We start from the raw sequence: 15759 nt of genomic DNA on the forward strand, positions 1-15759 counted from the left end.
GGGGGGTTATAGTTGATGAAATGGACTGGAGGGACCGTTTGTGGCGGTGTTTTGTTTGTGGGCTAGCATTAGCATGTTCAATTGTCATAGTTGGTGGTGGTGGTGATGATGGGTGACGATGCTGGATGGATTTATTGTGCCGCTGCCAACTCCTGACCGGGCTGGTGTCTTTTCGAGTGGAAGATGGAATAAGATAACCAATACGATTGTCCCATTATTATTATAGATATCAATTGATCTAAAGACATCTTTTCTTCTATTAATAATTTATGGATGAAGAGAAGGTAGATGCAGAGAGAACTCGTGATGAGACAATTGTAACCCCGGATTCCAGCTCTTGGCTAAAACAGGAAATACGCCACTAAAACAAAACAAGTACCTTGGTAGTACTTGAACCTCTGCAGATAACCAGGTACCAGATGCTGCAACACTCTCGCTTCCAGGTACCAACAAACGCCATACCAAACATCAGCACTAATGTGTACACTTTGTCCATCTGTCCCTCAAAATGTCCACGTCAAAGAGAGGCACCGAATTGAAGCCCCTGGACAGCAATTGGCCCTGAGCTGCCATGGTGGGGGGAGTCCTTACGTCATCCCCCTCCGTCATTGAACTTGGCCAGGCACTGAAAAGCTCCGTAGAGGGTGCCACTATATTTTGCAGGGGGTTTTAGCAGCTTGCAGCGCCTGTTTGTAGGTGCCTTGTAGTGCGGTAGCGACCTGAGGCGTGCTGGAGCTGCACTACGGCCCGTGTATCGTGATAAATCCTGCCTTGGACAAAACACTCGATGTTTACCAGTCTCTGACCTGCGATATCACCACTACAACATCCTCGGTATTGATCCTAGAGCCTCAACCGGGACGCTGCACCACCCGTTCCCCCGCTCAAATTACCACCGTAAGCTTCAGCTACCCTCGACAGACTCATTCTTTGCATTGTCTTGCCCCTCCTTGTCAGGCCGCGACGCATCGAACGCACTCCGCACTGCATGAAATCCCCAGCCGCGCCCAATCTCCCCACTTCGAACCGCATTTTTGCATCGTACAATCTCGTCTCTTCTTCTTCTCCTAATTGCTCTCTCTAGTCTCGTCTCTCCCAAGACGTAGCCTGACAACCGCTGGAAGAGAGCTGATTGCGAACCTCGACCGGCGAGCACTCGCTGTGCACAGCCCGAATCCCCCAATGTCCTTCCTATAGACCTTCGACCGACAACTCTCTCCAACCTCCGCTGTCCCGGCCCGGGTTACGGCACCACCGTCGCCAATATGTTGGAAGGACTCGTCGCCGGCTTGCTCAACCGCTTCCTGGGCATGTACGTCAAGAACTTCGACCCTACGCAGCTCAAGGTTGGCATCTGGTCCGGCGACGTCAAGCTCCGCAACCTAGAGCTCCGTCGAGAAGCTCTCGACCAGCTCAAGCTGCCCATCAACGTCATCGAGGGTCACCTTGGCGAGCTCACCCTCTACATCCCCTGGTCCAATATCCGCGGCGCTCCAGTCAAAGTCTTTATCGAAGATGTCTACCTGCTCGCGAGTCCCAAAGAAGAGGCCGAATATGACGAAGACGAGGAGCAGCGCAGGAAACACAGGCTGAAGATGGAGAAGCTTGAGAGCGCCGAGCTGCTCAAGGAGCGGAACAAGGCTGGCATGAGCCAGGAGGAGCAGAAGAAGAACCAGAGCTTTGCCCAGAGCCTGGCGACCAAGATCACCGACAACCTGCAGATCACGGTCAAGAACATTCACATCCGATACGAAGACTCCATATCAGCTCCGGGCCATCCTTTTGCCCTTGGCTTCACACTCGAGGAGTTTAGCGCTGTCAGTGCCGATGGCCAGTGGACGCCATCCTTCATCCAGCAGTCGTCTACGACTACACACAAGCTCGCCACGTTGGGCTCCCTGGCGGTGTACTGGAACACGGACTCAGAACTTTTCAGCAGCGGCCGTCAAACTGGAAACGACTCCCAAGGGACAATGACACACAGTGACATGGTCGACAAATTTAAGAGCATGCTTACCAAAATTCACGACCCCGACTCGAGCAACCAATTCATCCTGAAGCCCGTCAGTGGACAGGCAAAGATTGAGCTGGACAAATCCGGTGCCATTGAGGTGCCCAAGTTCAAAGCCACTCTCTTGTTTGACGAGATCGGTGTCGTCCTAGATGACGACCAGTATCGTGATGCCCTGATGATGGTAGACCTCTTCCATTACTTCATCCGCCACCAAGAATACAAAGCGCTCAAACCAAAGGGCGTTAGTCCAAAGGAGGATCCGAGAGCCTGGCTACTGTTTGCAGGGAATGCCATCCTGGGTAAGATCCATGACAGGAATCGTAAGTGGTCGTGGGACTATTTCAGAGAGCGTCGTGATGACCGCAGGCGGTATATCGAGCTCTTCAAGAAAAAGAAGCAGGGTTTGCAGCTCGAAGCCAATGAGTCTAGCGACCTTGATAAGCTTGAGTTTAAGCTTAGCTACGAGGACCTGCGGTTCTGGAGATCGCTGGCTCGTAATCAACTTAAAAAGGAGAATGCCGCAGCCCTGAGCAGGCAGCCTCAGCAGCCTCAGCAGCAGGGCTGGGTTGCTTGGATGTGGGGTTCTAAGCCAACGGGCACCATCCAAGAGAATGAAGAAAACACTCAGATGACAGAAGAGCAGAGGAAGGAGCTCTATGACATGATTGACTGGGACGAAAAGGCGGCGCTCGCTGAATCTGTCGATGTTCCCCGTGAAGCCGTCAACATGTGTATCGAGGCGGCGCTCAGCACTGGCAGCTTCACGCTCAAGAAGAGCCCCCATCACAACACCATGGATCTCCTCAGCTTACACTTTGACTTGTTTAAAGCCAAGGCATTACAGAGAAAGGACTCTGTACTGGCTAGTGTCAGTCTTGGTGGTCTGCGAATCAATGATGGTACAACTCCCGACAGCCTTTATCCAGAGATTGTTCGCGTAAAGGATGCCCAGAAGCGCAAACCAATCTCCCTCGAGGAGCTGGAAACGGCGGAAGAGGAGCCTTTTTTCGAGTTCGAGATTGAACAGAACCCTCTTGAACGAGAAGGCGACATTGCCGTCGTGGGCAAGCTGAAACCCCTCGAAGTTGTTTGGAACCCCAACTTTGTTGTGGGCATCGTCGACTTCTTCCGGCCTCCTGAGAGGCACATGGAGTCGATCGCGGCTCTGATGGAGACCGCTGGGGCCACCGTGGAAGGCATCCGAGAGCAGACACGAGTAGGCTTGGAGTTTGCACTAGAAGAACACAAAACGATCAACGCCGAGCTCGACCTGCAAGCACCGCTGATTATCATTCCCGTCAGTATTACCACGGAGCATTCAACTTGTCTCGTTGTCGATGCTGGTCACATGCATGTGAACAGCCAGTTGGTCGATCAAGAGACCTTGGCGGAGATTCAGTCCAAGCAGCGCCAATCTTACAATGAAGAAGACTTTAAACGTCTTGAATCGGCCATGTACGACAGATTCATCGTCAAGTTTACCTCGACTCAAGTCCTCATTGGGCCTTCCATCGAAGAAACCAAAGCTCAGCTCACCAGCAAACCTGGCGATCGCGGCTCGCAGCTACATGTAGTAGAGGAGATCAATGTCGATTTCGTGGTGGAAATGTCAATTCTGCCCAAAGCGCCTAATCTCACAAAGTTCAAGGTCTCTGGCCATTTGCCAATGCTACATGCCACTGTATCCGACGCCAAGTACAAGAACTTGATGCAGATTATCGATGTTGCTATACCAAAATTTCACTCCGAGGCGGAGCAAAAGGCAGTGCAATCTGGCGCTACTACCCAAGCAAGGCCTTCTTCACGCCATTCTTCACGCCCACGATTAGCCAGTAATGCCTCCAGCCGATCCGCGCTCAGGTCGATGCGTGACCGCAGACAATCTGCGTTCCCATTCCTCCAGTCTTCTACCGCCGTCATCTTGGAGGACATTGATGATGACGATGACGATTTCGAGGATGCTGAAGACGGAACTCACGGCGAGCAGTTTAGAATGCAGCAGCGGAGCTTCGAATTCAACTTCAAAGTAGACACCCTAAAGGGCTCGCTTTATCGAAGTGATCCAAGCCGGTCGAAGCAAGACGTCCTTCTGGTGGAGCTAGTAGCAGAACGCTTCGATCTATCCTTCTATACTCGACCCTACGACATGGCGGCCGAAGTTTCCCTTGGGTCAGTAACTATGGACGACTTTGTGGACAATCCGCCTGCCGAATTCAAGTCGATTGTGTCTTCTGGAGACAGAGAGGACCTCCAAGCTGGACGAAGCCTTGTTCATGTCAAGTTTGTCAGGGTTAATCGCCAGTCACCCGAGTTTATGCCCGTGTACGAAGGTGTTGAAACCAACATTACTACCACTATATCTACCATCAACCTGGTTGTTACTCGGAAGACGCTTCTCACCTTGTTGGACTTTATCCTTGTGACTTTTACAAATAATAATGCCGACGAGCAAATGGGCCAATCTGGTCCCTCTCAGATTGACAACGCTGCTGAAGATGATGTAGCAGTTGATAGTGTGGTTGTACAAGAGCCCAAGCAGAATGCGAATGCAACTAGCTCTATCCGCGTCAAGGTTGAACTGAAGAGTATCCGGCTTATTCTGAACAATGACGGCATCAAACTGGCAACCCTTTCTTTCAACCAGGGTGATGCTGGCATCTTTCTTCGGGGCCAGACAATGAGAATCTCGGCCAAGCTTGGCGACCTCTCTCTCATCGACGATGTCAACTTGGGCGTTTCAGAGGATTCCCACCTCCGGAAGCTCGTAACCATTCAGGGAGACGACCTTGCCGACTTCCGCTACGAGACTTTTGACCCCGAAAATCCCCAAGCGTACCCGGGATACGATAGTTCAATATTCCTTCGTGCGGGATCTGTCAAGGTCAACTTTGTGGAGGAACCGTTCCGCAAAATCATTGATTTCTTGGTCAAATTTGGAAAGATGCAGGCACTATACAATGCCGCCCGCCAGGTTGCTTTAAACAGAGCCAACCAAATTCAGCAGAGCCCTAGCAAGATCAAGTTTGATGTTGTGGTCAATACACCCATCGTCGTCTTCCCGCGGGCCGTGATCCCAGGCCGTCCCCACCGTGATCTCATTACAGCCTACCTTGGAGAAATCTATGCACAGAACAAGTTTGTTCCTCTCGATGATAGTCACGGTGCGACAATTGCGATGAAGATTTCCGCAGGAATCAGAAACATTCGTCTCACTTCAGACTTCCATTATGCCGACAACAAGTCTGAGGAGTTGGAGATGATTGACCACGTCGACCTTGGATTCCATATTACTCATGCTGAACATGTTGAGGGTGTCAAGAGACCAGAGACCGAGATAGAAGGAACCGTGTCCGATATCAAGCTTCAGTTGACTCAACACCAACTGAAATTCTTGATGGAGATTTCAAGATCAGTCCCGGCTGCCTTTAGTGGAGATGGCGATGCTAATGCGGAGGCTGAACGGCTTGTTGATGACCAAACCTTGGAGCGCGCTAAAGGCTCGCCTTCTGATGGCCAGTCCAACGGCAATGAGCAGCCATTGATTAGCCTTGGTCCCGAGCTAGGTTCGCTCTCTGACGCGTGGACCAAGCTGGACTTTGTGTTCAATGTGAATACTGTTGGCCTTGAGGTCATCATGGCCCCAGAAGAGGGCCCTGTCAATGATGTAGCCGCCTGCAGTCTTTCTCGCTTCTCCTTGGACGACACACATGTCAAGACGAGAATGATGTCTGATGGCTCGATAGAAGCCGAGGTCCTGGTTCGCTCTTTCACAATTTACGACACTCGTCCTAGGGATACGAACAAGTACCGCCGAATCATGACGTCTTCTAACAAAGAAGCGCAGCAGTTGATGGCCAGTGTGACAATGTCTGGTGGAACAGAGCGCAGCGTCATTGCAATGGCCACTATTGATAGCCCTCGTGTCATTTTTGCTCTCGACTATCTCTTTGCCATCCAGAAGTTTGCCACTGAAGGGTTGACAATGGAGGAAGCAAGTCCAATTGATACCGAAAGTATGCTGAGTTCTCCCGAAGAGTCAGACACAGAATCAACGCAAGTGTCGTATTCGCAGCGACCATCTATAAGCTCTCCTCGACCTAGCATCTCCGCAGCGGAAGCCTCTCTAGAGACACAACCGAAGGCCCAAACCTCCATGGACATATCTTTCCGGGTAAACCTTGTGGATGCTCAAGTCATCTTGATCGCCAATCCGCTGAGCTCAAGCTCAGAAGCAATTGTCCTCGGAATCCGCCAAGTTCTTCTGTCACAACAACATGCTCTTACGTTTCAAATCTCACAGATTGGCATGTTTTTGTGCCGAATGGATAAGTTTGAGACATCTCGCTTGAGAATCATTGACGATTTCTCGATACAAATGAGCATGAATAATCCACAGCCCAATTCCACAGACATCAATATTGAGATTGAGCCACTCATCTTGAGGCTTTCTCTACGAGACATTTTACTCGCTCTCCAGATTATCGGAAGAGCAGGAGAATTATCTGGAACGGATTCTAAGGTACCAAAAGAGTCAGCCGCCGATCAAAAGGCGAAGCAGTTGAGATCAAAGACACGGCACAGAGCGTCCAGTGGGCGTGGTGGCGCCTCGACAACGGCCAAGAGTAGTCATGCGGCTAGAACAACAACTACTGCAGCATCTTCGAGGGCCGTCACTTATGCTGAGAGATACTCCGCGCCCGCAAAGAATGAAAACCTATCCGCTACTGTAGATGGCGTCCGAATCGTGCTGATCGGTGATCTGCACGAACTTCCGATCCTTGATATTGGAATTCAGAACTTCACGGCTGTCGCTGAAAATTGGTCTTCAAATTTGAAGGCTGAGGCGGCTATTGATATGTACTCCAACGTGTACAATTTCTCAAAGTCGAGCTGGGAGCCCCTTTTGGAGCCATGGCAGGTTGGCCTTGGGGTGGCCAAGGATCCAATCACTAGCTTCCTCTCTGTTGATGTGGTGTCGAAAAAGACATTCGATATTACAGTCACAACGGCAACAATTGCATTGGCCTCCAAGTCTTTTGACTTTTTGACGGCTGCTGAAAATGTTCTCGAGAAGCCTCGAGGCGTTGAAGCCCCGTACCGAATCAGAAACTATACGGGCTTTAATGCCATCGTTCATTCCAAGAGTCCTACCAACTCTGAGCCAATCACTCTCCATCTTGAAGACGGGCAAGAAGCTCCATGGAGCTTTGAGCAATGGGAGAAGATGCGTGAGATGATCCTCGCCGACTCGCAACCAAATGACGTAGGCATCCAGCTCGAGGCGAGTGGGTTTGATCTCATTAGGAATGTCCGCTTGAATCGTGAGGGCGAGTTTTTGTACAGCCTTCGCCCTAAAACCGACAACATCTTGCACAAACTCTGTGTGGAAGTGAGCTTAGGAGCTGACAATGTCAAATATGTCACTCTTCGTTCTCCACTCGTTGTTGAGAACGCCACCCAGATTCCCGTGGAACTCGGTATCTACGATGCCCAAGAGGGTCATTTGCTCAAGATTGAGAAGATTGCCCCTGGTGACTCTCGACCCGCACCCGTTGGAGCTGTGTATGAAAAGAGGGTGCTCGTGAGGCCAGACAGCGGATTTGGCTATCAGTGGAGCGCAGAGCAGCTTTGGTGGAAAGACTTGTTGAAACGCCCAACTAGGCAGATTGTTTGCAAGGGAGACAGTGGTGATCCTTTTTACTTCCAGGCGCATGCGTCGTTTGATAACTCCAGTCCCATCACCAGGTAAGAGCGCGCTCCCTTATACCCCTATATACTATTATTCCTTGTTTCGACGCTGACTGAACTCACTCTTTTTTAGATCCTATCCGTACATGAAGATTAAGCTGTCTGCGCCAGTCACGCTGGAGAATCTCCTTCCATATGATTTCAAGTACAGAATTTACGACAAGAACACTAAGAAGGATTGGTCGAACTTCCTTCGGAAGGGCGGTGTCAGCCCTGTTCATGTCGTTGAGCTCTCTCATCTACTCTTGCTCAATGTCGACATGCAGGATACTGTCTTCAAACCAAGCGACTTTGCTATCATCAACTCCGGCACAAACGAAGATTTCCGCAGAGAATCTCGCATCGTAGTCAAGGATGACCAAGGCCTTTCTCTCAACCTTAGTCTCCACTACCACAAGATTCCCAACAGCGGCGGTGCCTTCAAGGTCACAGTCTACAGCCCGTACGTTATCCTCAATAAGACAGGGTTAGATCTTACGGTCAGGGCCAAGAGCTTCTTGCAGCAGGCGAAGTCGGCGGCTGGCCAGTTCCCCCTCATAAACACCTCCGATCATGACCGACCCAAGGCGCTGCCATTCATGTTCTCATTTGGAAACGATGACACTCGCAACCGAGCATTGCTCAGGGTAGCAGACTCCGAATGGAGCAAGCCTCAGAGTTTTGATGCCATTGGTAGCACATCTGAGGTAATTCTCAACTCTGGGTCTAACAGAAACAAGGAGATCCACCTGGGTCTCACCATCCAATCCGGAGAAGGAAAGTATAAGATGACGAAAGTCGTTACGATTGCTCCGCGCTTCGTGCTCAAGAACAAGTTGGATGAGGAGATTCTGATACGGGAACCCAGCTCGTCGGGTTACATGACGCTGGGTCCTGGAGCGTTACAACCACTTCACTTTATGCAGAACTCTACAGTCAAGCAGCTGTGCCTTTGCTTCCCCGGAATGAACAACCAGTGGACCTCACCCTTTAATATTGCTGATATTGGAACGACGCACGTCAAGATTGCCAAGGCAGGTCAGCGTCAACGCCTCATCCGCGTGGAGATTCTTGTAGAGGACTCCACCATTTTCTTGCACTTCAGCGTCGAAACCAAGAATTGGCCTTTCTCAATGCGCAATGAGAGCGATACTGAGTTTACGTTTTACCAAGCAAACCCCACTGTTGAAGAGGACGATGTAGTGGACCGAAGCGGTTGGAAGCCTATCCGATATCGCCTGCCACCTAGGAGTATCATGCCGTACGCATGGGATTTCCCAGCAGCTAAGTTCCGCGAGGTGGTCATTTCTACGGCCGGCAAGGAGCGGCACGTCAAATTGGCGGAGATTGGCAACCAGTTCCCAATGAAGTTTACAAGCCAAAATGGCACGCAAAAGATTATCGATATCAATGTTGCTGCAGACGGTCCCACGCAGACTCTCATTTTGAGCAACTTCCGACCCAGCCAGAGTTTGTACAGACAGAAAACTCTGTCCAGGACAAACACTGGACCGGAGGCTTTCGAGGTCAAAGATCAAGATACTGATGCGACATTCGTGGCTCAGCTCAAGTTGTCCGGCATTGGCATTTCATTCATCAACGCTCAACTGAAAGAGCTCGCCTACGTTACATTCCGAGATGTCCAATTCCGTATCACTGATTCGCCCGTGGTTCAGACGGTGTCACTGGCCATCAAATGGATGCAAATTGACAACCAACTCTATGGTGGGCTGTTCCCCATGGTCCTATATCCAAGCGTGGTGCCGCAGAAAGCGCAAGAAATCGAAGCCCACCCGTCACTACATGCCATGGTTAGTCGAGTGAAGGATGACTCTTACGGTGTGCTCTACATCAAATATGCCAGTATCCTCCTACAGCAGATGACGGTTGATCTGGATGAAGATTTCGTATTTGCTCTTTTGGACTTTTCGAATGTTCCCGGCGCAAGCTGGAGCTCAGAGGTGGAAGAGGGCCAACTTTGTGATGAAGATCTGGATATCCCAGAGCCATCTCAGCGTGATACCGGCCAAGACATTTATTTTGAGGTCCTCAACATCCAGCCGATGCAAGTGGACCTCAGCTTCATGCGAACGGAGCGCATCAACGCGGAGGATAAAACCTCATCCCACAACCCACTCATGTTCTTCCTGAATGTGATGACGATGGCCATTGGCAATATCAATGACGCACCAGTGCGGTTCAATGCGCTCATTCTAGAGAATGTCCGGGTGTCTATGCAGATCCTGATTCAGAACATCACCAACCATTATAGCCAAGAGGTCATGTACCAGATCCACAAGATTTTGGGTTCTGCAGACTTCTTGGGCAATCCCGTGGGCTTGTTCAACAACATCTCATCCGGAGTCAACGACATCTTTTACGAGCCGTACCAGGGTCTCATCCTTTCCGATCGGCCCGAAGAATTCGGCATGGGTATCGCAAAGGGTGCAGCATCATTCGCCAAGAAGACCGTTTTTGGATTCTCCGACAGCTTCTCCAAATTCACCGGGAGTCTGAGCAAGGGTCTTGCCGCAGCGTCCATGGATAAGCAGTTCCAAGATCGACGACGGATTACCAGGGCAAGAAACCGCCCGAAGCACGCATTGTACGGCGTGACGGCGGGAGCCAACAGTCTCTTCACGAGTGTTGCATCTGGCGTTGGTGGTTTGGCGCTGAAGCCTCTAGAAGGTGCCGAACAGGAGGGCGCTTTGGGCTTCTTCAAGGGTGTCGGCAAGGGTGTTTTGGGATTGGCAACCAAACCAGCCGTGGGGATTCTGGACATGGCTAGCAATGTCAGTGAGGGCATCCGCAATACCACGACAGTATTTGACGGAGCGGAGCTGGAGCGCACTCGATACCCACGCTTCGTCCCCAATGACGGAATTGTGCGGCCCTTTAACCCGCGAGAGGCACTCGGACAGTACTGGCTGAAGCAAGTGGATAACGGGCGATACTTTGACGAGCAGTACATTGGCCACCTTGAGCTGCCCAAGGAGGACATGGTTGTCATGGTCACGTTTGCGCGCATCCTCTTGATTCGATCGCGGCGACTGACTAGCGAGTGGGACGTGCCGCTGAAGGACGTCCAGACGATTGCAAAGGAACGCACGGGAATCAGTCTGGCACTGAGAGATGGAGCCAATGGGCCGTTTATCCCCGTGGGAGGTGGAAGTGAGAGGGGGTTCTTGTACAAGATGCTTGGTGTGGCTGTGGAGGAGTTTAACAGGAGGTTTAGGGGAGGAGAGCGATGATGGGATTGTGTTGAATTGAATTTCGTGCATGTTGTTAGTATTGTTATTATGGTATTGTTTTATGGGAGATTGGAGGAGGATGAAAATTGGGATTAGAAGCATGGCTTGAATGAATGATTGTATGACCACGAAACATTGTTTAATGCAAGAGACTCGGTTTTGTTTTTATTTGAACTTTGAGATTGATGTGATTTGAATGTGCTGTGTTGATGTTTCGTGTTTGTTGGAGATGATTAATGGTTTGCTTGATATCAGTTTTGGGAGTTGGTTGTTGAGGAGTTGATACAGCGTGACATAACATGCAGTATTATTTTCTTGATTGTGTTTAGCATTCTTTACGAAGCAAGAACGTGGACTTGTTTGAAGTTCTTGATGTAAGATATGCATAAGAATGCAAGAAGGTAAATGCCGGGTAAGTGCCATGTGTTGCGTGTAGTTACGAACCCGTTTCGAGGGGATTTTGATCATCTAGATTGCAAAGGGATCAGATATTGGGTGACATATTTGCTTTGAAATGCTCTTTACGTCTGCTTTATTCTACACTTTCACAATGATACGAGTATGGTGTTTATCGGGTTCAGCATATAGAGAGATGGCCTGCTCAGTGCTCTTAAGGCCCGACTTTGACGTGGCTTACCTACACTCAAGATAGCAGATGTCCCGTTGTGATATGAGAAATGTACAAACTATGGGCCATAGTAGAGAAGACTTGACTTGCCTGGGGGACAACTTGTGTGAAACTACTCGGAGGTTGAGCTGAAGTTGGACCTCCCAGGAGCTTTCAGGAGAGCTCCCAAGTTCTACGGTTGGAATCCAAAGATGGGCATTCGTGACAACTGCCAAAACGCTTCACCTTGCTAAACTGCCGAAGCATCCGATTGTTGCTCCGTACAGGCTCATCAATCCACCGCAGCTGAATGATCTGATCCAAAAGGGCGGTCGCTTGACAAACAACAAACATGGCCGTGTTCGGACCTCCGGCCGGTAACGACAGCTCGTGTTCGGGCGAATCCGATGGGGAGGAGATAAGGCAGATTGCGTAGCCCGTAGCGTTGTTGGACTTGTCTTTTTTTTTTTTCGGGACCGAAATAGTCTGATAGCATGATAGATAGTCTTAAAGAAGGGGAGGTAGGCTATGATAGCGCACGCCCTTAGCATACTCGGCAGCAGTTTGCTGTGGGCGTTGGTGTTGGATGAGGGCCGTCGATCTGGGCTAGATGGATGGCGTTATTGCAAGGGGGGTGGGGGGTTGAAGGATGGGACGCGGCATTGAAATCTGCGATTGCTGGTCGCCAAGCGCCTGAAGCGCATGTTTGTGTCTGCCCGCATGCATGATGGTGATAGTGATGGTGATGAGATGTTTGATAGTGGTGATGATAAGGGAGGGAGGGGGGTCTCTTACATGATGCAGCTAGTGAAAAAACGATCCCATCCAAAATGCTGGTGCCCCATGTTTCCCCAGTTCCCCAAGTTCCCCGTACTCGAAGATCCGACACAATGGTTTGAATGGTCTGGGGGAAGAGAGACAGCCGTGACATCGGGAGCCGCCGATGGGCCTGGCGATGCCTGCGGGGGTGGAGGAGGCCGGAACGGAGGAGGCCGAAAGACACAAGGCTAGAGAGAGAGAGGTCTGGAGAGCTGTTCGCGCCTCGGTCCAAACGGGCAACACAAGGCCGGATTGGAACCACGCCCCCCCTCTTCCCATTGATTTGCTCCCCATGGTGCTAGTCATGGCGCATGTGTTAATTCCATGCCAATCTTCCCCCTGGGGAAAACACGAATGCCAACTTTGGGGAAGTTGTCGATGGAGTTTGTAGGTAATAATTAGCAAATATCGGCAGCCCGGCTGAAATTGGTCACGTAATGTATTGGGACGTGGAGCTGACTTTGCTCTATCCGGCTTGAATCTCCTGTGGATTTGACAGACTAAGCTTCCATGTGCTAGGAGAGTCTTGCCCGGAACAGGCTCAGTCATGATGAAATAAGGAGAAGCAAATCTTGAAAGCAAACCGGTCCAAGGGCCAAAAGAGCATTTTGTGTTACGGAATAGCGTTCCGCAAACCACAAAAATAGTCTCCGGGTGGCTTGCCACGAGGCAAAGCGTAGGGCGTGGAGAACTTGGTCGCCGTAGTTCGCCGGACCGTCGAGCTGGAGAAGTCTGGGGCTGACGGTGAAGGGCAGCGAAATTGTGGGATTCAATTCAAGAAATGAAAGGCGCAAGTGGAGGAGCTTGCTTGAAGGCAAAAACAATGGCCCGTGGGTTAGAGTCGTACAGCGAAATTTGAGGCATGGGCAGATGCGGCTTGAAGCGGGCCATGAAGTGCAGTTCTCGTACCACGAAAGAAATCTCTGCTCTGCTTCTTTCTGGGCGGAGGACATGTTAGAATGTGAAGCCCTAGATAGTTCGGCGCGCACAGTGAGATGCAAAAATTCCCGTTTCTTTGGCGACTTGAGTGGTGTGCCGATCAGGCCAGGCGCAGATGCATCTCGCTCGCCACGCCTCACTGCTACCTCAGTCTAACCAACATGTCGGACATGTTTGCTTGTGCGAAAGCTGTGTGTGTGTGCCATCACAGTACTGCGTGTGTGTGGAGCATTCCGGATGCTTGCTGAGATTGGCAGAGCGCCGGTCCGTTTGGAAATCTTGGTGGTCGCGTGTCTGGTTGAATATCCTAGCATCATCCCCCACATTAATGCGGGCTGCCGGTACGAAAGGGCACCGCGAACATGAGGGCGTGCATGATGAAGATGCCAATGCCGGCCTTTGGATTGGATTGGATTGGATTGGCGGTACTCCGTAGTATCATGCTGTTCTCGAGAGCAGAGCTGCTCGGCTCCCGAACCGAAATGTGCGTTGCCATCCAGTGCCTGGGAGGACCAGCGTCGTACTGCCCTACAGTAGTAGTTTACCGATTCCCCCAGAGATGATGCGTGGCTTCGGGACAACAGACGTCCCATTTCCCCTTGAAGCCTTCCCGAGTCATACAGTAGACGTCGTTGGAAGATGGAGACACCAATTGGAAGACTGAATTGACACGCCACGCAAACAGGTAGCCTGGCCTGGCCTGGACTGCCATGGGCTAAAAAACGCCACTCCAACCCAAAAGAATGATTCTTTGTTTTTATGCTCCGAAAGCTGCCTCCAATGTTGTCGAGTCGCCGGGGCTGGCCGATTTTAGCAGTTGGGAGCTAAAGCAAGCCATGCTTATTCCACGGCAGTAGTGTGTCAATACGGCTAGCGGCTCTGCCCTGCTTGCTCGCATTTGGCCATTGAGCGTAGAAGTTTAGGGTTCGCGATGCTCCGTGTGAGAAGTTGAACGGGGATTCCCTTTGATTAGCAGCTGGGGTCTCTCGGAAGTCGAGACGAAACAACACGACACGACACGAGACCCCGGAAAAGCAGCAGCTGGGAGATAGCACTAGGCCGGGGTGTACTATCGCGCCTCTTGTACGTAATTGCTGGTCGACATCATCGTTGGATGCCTTTCAGCTCGTGCGTGGTCGAGGTCGTGGTCGAGTCGAGCTAGGGGATCCAGTTGCAGACGGATAGATACGATGCTGGCAAAGGTTCCTGTTGCAGCTACGCGAGCCGAGCCTTATCAGAATCAGACGCCTGGCGACCTGGGGCTAAGCAGGCCATCCATGTGAGAAAGTCGCTTTGGTGGTTGCTTGGCACTGCATCGCGGCCTTGCTTCTTATCAGCTCGTCAGCTCTGCCACCCTCTTTCACCTTCTAGCAGCCACTAACAGAAGCCCAGCCCGAGACGCCTCTTTGGCTGGACGGGAGGCTCTCGGTGGCTGTTTCTGCGAACCTTCCACAAAGGGCAACGAGTCTCAAGACGCCACCGATCCCAGCACGGAGCCCAGGATCTTGATTATCCTTCCTCCCTGCTCACCCGGTTGCCTCATGTCGCTCCGGAATCCATCCTTATCTCGCTGCGGGCAGGGCAAAAGCTGACAAGGCGATATCGCGTACATATCGTTAGTCGTACAGTAAGTCGTCCAACACCGCGTCTGTCTGCTGAGTCGAGAGCCATGACATGACAGATTGGCGGACCGTTTCTGGAGCGGAGAAGATGGGCCCAGATTTGGCCTGGAATGGAGCCAGCCATGGGGCCAGCGAGAAGCCGTCCAACCATCCTCCACTCCGAATTGGCCAGAGACTTATCAGAGGGCGCGCCACTGACTGATAAAGACGCCAATGTTTTATTTTTCTTCCTTTTTCGCCTCCCGTGATGTAGATACAAGCATCAAGCATCTTGGGGACTGACTGTGGCTCGCGATGCTTCGATGGCGTCTCGTATCGAATAGAAGAGACTCTGTACTGTATGGAGAGCTTGATGATGGCATCGACTTGAACAGGCGGGCAAATAGTCCAGACTCATTTCAGTGCAAAGTCAGTCAATACCAACATATCTGCCTTCAAGTTGCTTTTCTTCTCCTCGTTGGCGATTGGTGGCGCTTGGTTGACCGATCGATCCTTTGCTTTCCCCTAAACTTTTTTTTTCCTTCTCGAATATTGTTAGTGTGCGAGGCTTCGGTGACGGGTCTAGGCAAGAAGTGACCCTTGGCGGATTGGCAGAATCAGAAGTACCTTTGGCTGCTTGAAAAAGGTTCCGGCAGTGGTGCTCAGTGAGGATTGAGCGATGCGCGCACCGTGCACAGGCCAGCTTCGACAGCCCGCCGTGTTGAAGATTGCGCGGGGGAACTTGCGGGCACAGGCACGGTGGCAGCGGGAGGCATGTACCGGATGGCTATCGATAAGCTG

General features: G+C 51.2%; 2 protein-coding genes across 2 annotated transcripts; one reads left to right on the forward strand and one right to left on the reverse strand.

Moving 5' to 3' along the window:
• Positions 1-1265: 1265 nt before the first annotated feature.
• Positions 1266-10992, forward strand: M431DRAFT_6947 (hypothetical protein; the record flags this gene model as incomplete). The annotated part of the gene is made up of 2 exons (XM_024921786.1): positions 1266-7759; positions 7836-10992. 2 exons carry the CDS (start codon positions 1266-1268, stop codon positions 10990-10992), a joined length of 9651 nt encoding a protein of 3216 aa, XP_024773100.1.
• A 1257-nt stretch (positions 10993-12249) lies between these two features.
• Positions 12250-13238, reverse strand: M431DRAFT_462215 (hypothetical protein). Its single transcript, XM_024915366.1, has one exon. The coding sequence runs from the start codon at positions 12965-12967 to the stop codon at positions 12404-12406; it is 564 nt and encodes a 187-aa protein (XP_024773101.1). The 5' UTR covers positions 12968-13238; the 3' UTR covers positions 12250-12403.
• Positions 13239-15759: the final 2521 nt, after the last annotated feature.

This window comes from Trichoderma harzianum, assembly GCF_003025095.1.
Source record: "Trichoderma harzianum CBS 226.95 unplaced genomic scaffold M431scaffold_8, whole genome shotgun sequence".
In the NCBI taxonomy this organism is placed as follows: Eukaryota; Fungi; Ascomycota; class Sordariomycetes; order Hypocreales; family Hypocreaceae; genus Trichoderma; species Trichoderma harzianum.

What these genes read in the sequence shown, in the direction of transcription:
- M431DRAFT_462215 (XM_024915366.1), bottom strand. Translation starts at nt 12,967, where the DNA reads ATGACTGAGCCTGTTCCGGGCAAGACTCTCCTAGCACATGGAAGCTTA.